Here is a 6440-nt window from a genome sequence, read left to right as displayed (position 1 = left end):
CTCACCCTCCGAGACTTTCTCATCTGCAGCACCTTAGAACTGTGTTTTGTACACACAGCCAAAATGACCTGCGCCTGCCACTCTCTCCCTTGTAGTTCTGTGCCTGGGCTTGGCTACAGCTATTTCACCAACTGGCCATCTCTTTCGTATCTAGACTCATGCTCATTCTTTTTCTGGATTGCTGACAGTGCTGGCCTTTAAAAAGTCTGGAATTGTTTTAAAGACATGTCTTTTTTTATTCATTTAAAATCCACAAGGCTGAGCTGTCTACCTACAAAACTGTAATTAGATGTGCTAAGGGGGGGAAAAAAGAAAAAGAAAGCTATCTACTTTGAGCAGAATCAAGAGCTCTGGGCACCAACTCATTCACTGAGGTCGCCCGAAGCCGTGTTAGAGAACATTCACGAGCAAGGTAGGCCTAAGGCAGCTTATCTGCCAGGGGCTAGAAACATGGACATTATGGCCGAGAGGCCATGTCTCTACACCGTGTCGGTGCTGCCTACCACCAAAGCACTTTGAAATATTTCACATTTGTTTAGAGCCTAGGTTTTCTTCTTTTTCTTTTTTTTTGAGACGGAGTCTCGCTCTGTCGCCCAGGCTGGAGTGCAGTGGCATGATCTCGGCTCACTGCAACCTCCGCCTCCCAAGTTCAAGTGATTCTACTGCCTCAGCCTCTGGAGTAGCTAGAATTACAGGTGCACACCACCATGCCTGGCTAATTTGTGTATTTTTAGTGGAGACGGGGTTTTACCATGTTGGCCAGGCTGGTCTCAAACTCCTGACCTCAAGTGATCCACCCACCTTTGCCTCCCAAAGTGCTGGGATTACAGGCGTGAGCCAGTACACCCGGCAGAGCTTAGGTTTTCGAAAGACTAGTTTCAGCCCTAGTACACATTCTCAATGTATACAGAATGTATATCTGTATTTCAACGATCCCACCAAAGCCTGAAACAAAGAATGCAAGAAATCCTCATTGAGTGACTAATTCCTCCCGATGTGTATGGTGCTTTATAAAGATAATTCCGTGCTTTCATGAAGATGTTTATCTCTTCTAACATTCTATCAATCCTCAGGGTTGGGGTATTATCCCTGCTTCACAGATTAGGAGTCAAATCCAGAGAGGTTAAGTGGCTGTGCTCCAAGTGCTAGAACAGGAAACCCGCTAAGTCCTAGGCATCCTTTCTATCCCGGCAAAGTGGCTTCCTCTGAGACCCGAGGTAACTAACATTGATGGAGCACCTATGATGTGGCGGGTCCCCTGCAAATGTAATTGAGAAGGGCAGAGTCCTCTCCACTTGTTTACAGATGAAGAAATGGAAGTTCTCAAAAGCTCAGTGACTTCCAGGGTCATAGCTTCAAAGTAGCAGAGCTGCAGAGAGGTGAACAGGGGCCACAGGACATTCAGAATCTAGCTTCTAAAGAAGAGATGCTGGCTGTGCTCAGTACTACACAGTAAAAACCTAGATTTATTCAATATGTACCTGTATTAGTCCATTTTTGTGTTGCTGTAAAGGAATACCAGAGGCTGGGTGATTTATGAAGGAAAGATGTTTAATGGGCTTACGATTCTGCAGGCTGTATAAGCATGGTGCCAACATTTGCTCAGCTTCCGGGCAGGCTTCAGAAAGCTTACAATCATGGCAGAAGTCGATGGGGTGTCAGCATGTCACATGGCAAGAGCGATAGCAGGAGACAAAAGGGAGATCCCAGGCTTTTTTTTTTTTGATACAGAGTCTCACTTTGCTGCCCAGGCTGGAGTGCAGTGGCGCGATCTGGGCTCACTGCAACTTCCGCCTCCCCGGTTCCAGAGACTCTCTTGCCTCAGCCTCCCGAGTAGCTGGGACTACAGGCACCTGCCACCATGCCCGGCTAATTTTTTGTATTTTTAGTAGAGACGGGGTTTCACCGTGTTAGCCAGGATGGTCTCAAGGGAGATCCCAGACTCTTAAACAACCAGATCCTGGGTGAACTGAGAACTCACTTATCGTCAAAGGGATGGTACTAAGCCATTCATGAGGGGTCTGCTCCCATGATCCAATCACATCCCACCAGTCTCCACCTCCAACATGCCGAGTCACATTTCAACACGAGATTTGGAGGAGACAAACATCCCAACTATATCATTCCCTGAAAATACTAGGGACAGAGGGATGCATCTCTTTTTCAGATACAGATTTCCCCCCCCGCCCCCAAACACAAAGGAAAGATGATTAAACAGACTCAAGCAAGTATCACTGGAGTCCAGCCTGAAACCAGCTGCAAGTCATAAGTCAGATCTAACCAAGTTACTCTTTTGCTTCAAGTCTGGAAAGTGTACCTACCAGTTGCCTACTGGATTCATCCAAATCTCTTTGGCACCTTAAGTCCTTCCAATTGGCCTATAACTCAGTTTCCCCTTTTGCCCTTCCTCACACCCATTCAGGCCCCAAGCACAGCACGTTTCCAAGCTCACACCCAAGGCCTTGGCTCTGGGCCTGTGCCCATGCTGTTCTCTCTACCCACAGTGTGAAATCTTATATATCTTTAATCTGCATTACTTCCATGAATCTTTCCTGACCCTTGAGTGACAATTAACAGCTTTGTCTGCATTCCATAGAATGGCTGTACATCTCTCCATCACAGAATTTAGCACACTGAATTAATAGCTAACATACCTGTGCGCCCCACTAGAGAACATGGCAGAGGTCAAGGTTTATTCATCTCTTTATTAACCTTGTTTAGCCCAGTCCCTTATACACATGTGGAGAGAGAGAGTGTGTGTGAGCGTGTGAGAGCAAGTGTGCTCGATAAATGCTGGCTCCTTAAGAACAAGGTTTTCGTGGTTAACCCAGCTTCAATATGAAATTCAAAACAATGAAGACAGGACTCAAACATAGCAGGGAAATAATATACACTTTTAACTCTCAAAATAAATACTAATCAATTTTATTGTATAAATACAGATGCTGAGTTTTCTTCCAGTTACCAACAGATCAGTTTCACATGCCATTTATTATTCGTGGTGGTTTAAAAAATTATTTAAATAACTGGTTAGGTCAGGATAAATGGGCACCATTAGAACTGCTAAAAAATATATAGCTGGGTACAATCTTCCAAAACTAATATTCTGAGGGGAAAAAATCTCTGGAATTTCTAAAGTGGTTAAGGGGAAGTGAAGAGAAAAAACACAATCAAATATTCATTTGATAACATTTGCCGGCTGTTTAAAAGCGTCTTGGCTGTATGAAAACTGAAAGGGTTCTTAGCAGTTCAGAAATAGATAGTAATCAGTTTCCAATTCAACTTATATCTTCCAAGCAAACTTAATTTTCTTAGTGATTTACAAAACTTATTTAAAAGGTTAGGAGATAATAACTAATCCCATGTTTTGTCCCCAGCCACTTTAAACAGGGGCCAAACTAACTCTACAACTTTGGAAAATGTCGAACTTATTCCAGGAGACGGGTAATCCCATAGGTTCTACCCAGGTCATGGCAGCAACTGCAGACATCAAACAAGTTCAAATGAAAACCCCAAATTCGAACTAAATGAACCCAAACCTAAGTGGTGTTTTGAGGCGTCACCACAGGGCTGTGTGGATCGAGGCAAATGTGTAAGTACCTAGCAATCAGCTCTGAGCAGCCCGATGACATTCTAGAGCAGGGCTCCCCGTGGTGCAGTGAAAAGCCATGAAGCCCAGAATCAACCAGGGAGTCTGCACAGCGGTGGGGGGCACTGACGGGTGGACCTGAGTCCAGGCTCTCCTGGTTGTGTGGACCTGAGATGGACACTGTAATCACGAGGAGTCCTGTTCCTCGGTGGTGCCAGAGCCAGGCTGGATGCCTTGCAACCCAATGTACCTACTTTGAGTTTGGTATGCCATTTAAGTCCGTCCCACATCTGGGGCAATCATAAGTCCCACAGGGTTGACATTCCATTCTGCAATCCTAACACTGCCCCTCAGAACCTTTTTTTTTTTTTTTTTTGTAAATGTTACTTCCCTGGAGGGCCCCACAGCATGTGCATATCCACGGTGCTGTCTGTCTGCACCCTCACTGACTCTAAAATGAGCGACAGACAGTACACTGCAGAGAAGCTCCCGCTCCGTGTGAAGGAGCCCCACCTCCTCATGTGGAGGAAGATGGGCTTCTGCAGATCCAGTTAAAGCTTTCGACTGCCTGAGAGTTGGGTTTATCTGCGATGTAGTCATCCTATGAGTTCTCTACATGGAAAACAACAATATAGCTATACATTAAACTTGAGCCCAGGAATGCTTGGACACAATATAAAGTGACTGTGAGGCCTGCGAGTGAAGCTGTCATGCAGGACAAATGCGGCGACTGGAGTGTATACCTGTCAAGTGTTTGTGTTGCTATATACAATACGTAAACTGAATGAAGTCAACAGCCTCCGCTTAGATAGACATGGCTTTTGTTCAGGCTAGTCCTGTCATGATGTGACATATGGAGACGTAGGTTCAAAAGGAATTTCCAAGCTGGGAAAAAAAATCAGGTCGGGTGAAGTAAACTCAATTTTTATTCTTCTATATAATACATGGATATATGGATAAATTTTCCTTTAAAGAGTTTGCAACCCTGAGGCAATGTCCTTGGGTACATAACGTATAAAGCAATAGCAAATGAAATCTAAATGCAGGAATGACAACTGGACTTCAAAACATAATTTAATATTCATCAAATTGCACACATACCAATAGTATTCTATATCTCGTCTAGCCTCTTAATCCAACTATCTCAACTGCCTTGCAGTTTGCCTACCAGACACCCTGACTCTCTACATACATTCTGTCACATAAATGCCAACCTTCTGACTGAAATTTAATAAATTAACACGGGATTTACATCAAGGGATTTTTGTCTGATGAGTGCATTGCCAGAAAGCATGCCTAGTTCCTGACCACAGCATCTGCCCACATAAAAACTTCGGCCCCCACAGGGGATGAGATGGCATCTGACTACAGTAACCTCGAGGTCCTCGAGGGTCCCCTGGGATCCACTGGAAGTTTTTCATCTAATCTGAGGGCCACATTAAGGGTATGGCAGAGGTGGGGGAAAGGCCATAGCTGGTTAGAAGAGATGGAACGTCATGGCTACTTGGTTACAGAACCAGTGAAATCTGATGTCCTGTTTTCAGGACGCATGGCCCATTCATGGAGAAGATGGGGCGACAGTAGAGTCTAAAGGTGGACTGTGGTACCCAGGGGCAGGGAGAGGGACAGATGGGCCTGGGTGTAAGGAGACCACTATGCTGCTTCTTCATCTACCTCACGGATGGCCACAGACCTTTCAGTACATGGTGGAAATCTATTTCTGAATATTCCATTTTCCCAAAGTTTTACAAACCATGGTGAGGGCAAATGCTTATGCGAAACTAAGGGTGAGTTCATTATATTATTTATATATTATCATCTTCCCTCTGAGGATAACATAGAAGGGTAAATAAAAAGCAGACAAATAGCTAAAAGGTGACTCAAGCTGTAAGCTCTTTCAACTAGAGGGTGATTTTTGCTTTAAAATAATCATCAGGCCTGAAAAGCAAATCTTGAAAGCAAAACCTAACTTTGGCCCACTGATAACAATGATCCTGAGTCCCTCCTTCATTCCCAAAGTCTGTTTTTCCGAGGAATATCCTCCATTAATATTCATTTTGTGTCATCATTATTACAAAGGGTTAAGTGCAGCTTTCGCTTCATTTTAGGCAGAGCTTCTGCCCCGGTCCTACTGTTGACCCGCTCACTTCACTTCTCGGAACTCCTGCGTGGCCGGCGGAAGCTGGAGACGTTTTCATTCAGTGCGTAGATCCTTCGGGAGAACTCTTCAAATTCTCCCAGAACCTGTTCGTCACACTCTACCGCCACAGCACTGTCCACCGGGATGCAGTTAAATGCTTCTAGCTGATCGCCTGAGGTGAAACCTGTGGCTTCCAGCCCGATGATTTCTTCTGCTTGCTCCACAGTACAGCAGAGCTCAGCTTCTGAGACTGGGTGGAACTCGCCTGGAAGCTGGACACTGGCGGGCCCGGCCTGCTCGCCGGGTAGGAGAGTGCCATTGACTGTGGCCTGGTGCTCGGAGGGGGCTTCTCCTTGTTCTTGGCTAGGGCGCACATTCACATGGCCTCCGTTTAAGCTGTCAACTAGATCCTCTCCTTTTTTCTTGTTTTCTTTGGAGAAGTCCAAGGAGGTGTCCAAGGAGGAGGAGAGAGAGGTTATCTTTCTCTCGGCCTCTCCCACGGAGGTGACAGTGGTCACAGCCTGGGCTAATGCTGAGTTGTAACTGGGAGGAGGGGTTTTGTACTGAAGTCTCTCATTCTCAGAGCTGGCCCGTTTTCGATGTCCTTTGTTTGGTGAAGGGATCCCCCCAGAGAAGCCTACATCTGCAACCCCAAATATGGAGCTTTGTCTTTTAGGAACAGGGATGGCACTGGAGGTGTGATGTCTGTCA

General features: G+C 45.5%; 1 protein-coding gene across 3 annotated transcripts in view; it reads right to left on the bottom strand.

Moving 5' to 3' along the window:
• Window positions 1–2873: 2873 nt before the first annotated feature.
• Window positions 2874–6440, bottom strand: part of LOC105468772 (UV radiation resistance associated) — a 325660-nt gene continuing 322093 nt past the window's right edge. For all 3 annotated transcript variants that reach the window (XM_071075322.1, XM_011719113.2, XM_071075319.1), the window contains one exon: window positions 2874–6440. In XM_071075322.1, the coding sequence (XP_070931423.1) occupies window positions 5738–6440 (703 nt within the window). In that variant the 3' untranslated portion in view covers window positions 2874–5737.

This window comes from Macaca nemestrina, chromosome 12 (assembly GCF_043159975.1).
Source record: "Macaca nemestrina isolate mMacNem1 chromosome 12, mMacNem.hap1, whole genome shotgun sequence".
Lineage (NCBI taxonomy): Eukaryota > Metazoa > Chordata > Mammalia > Primates > Cercopithecidae > Macaca > Macaca nemestrina.
Note: the sequence above shows the minus strand (reverse complement) of the source record. Positions and strands in the feature narration are given on the sequence as shown.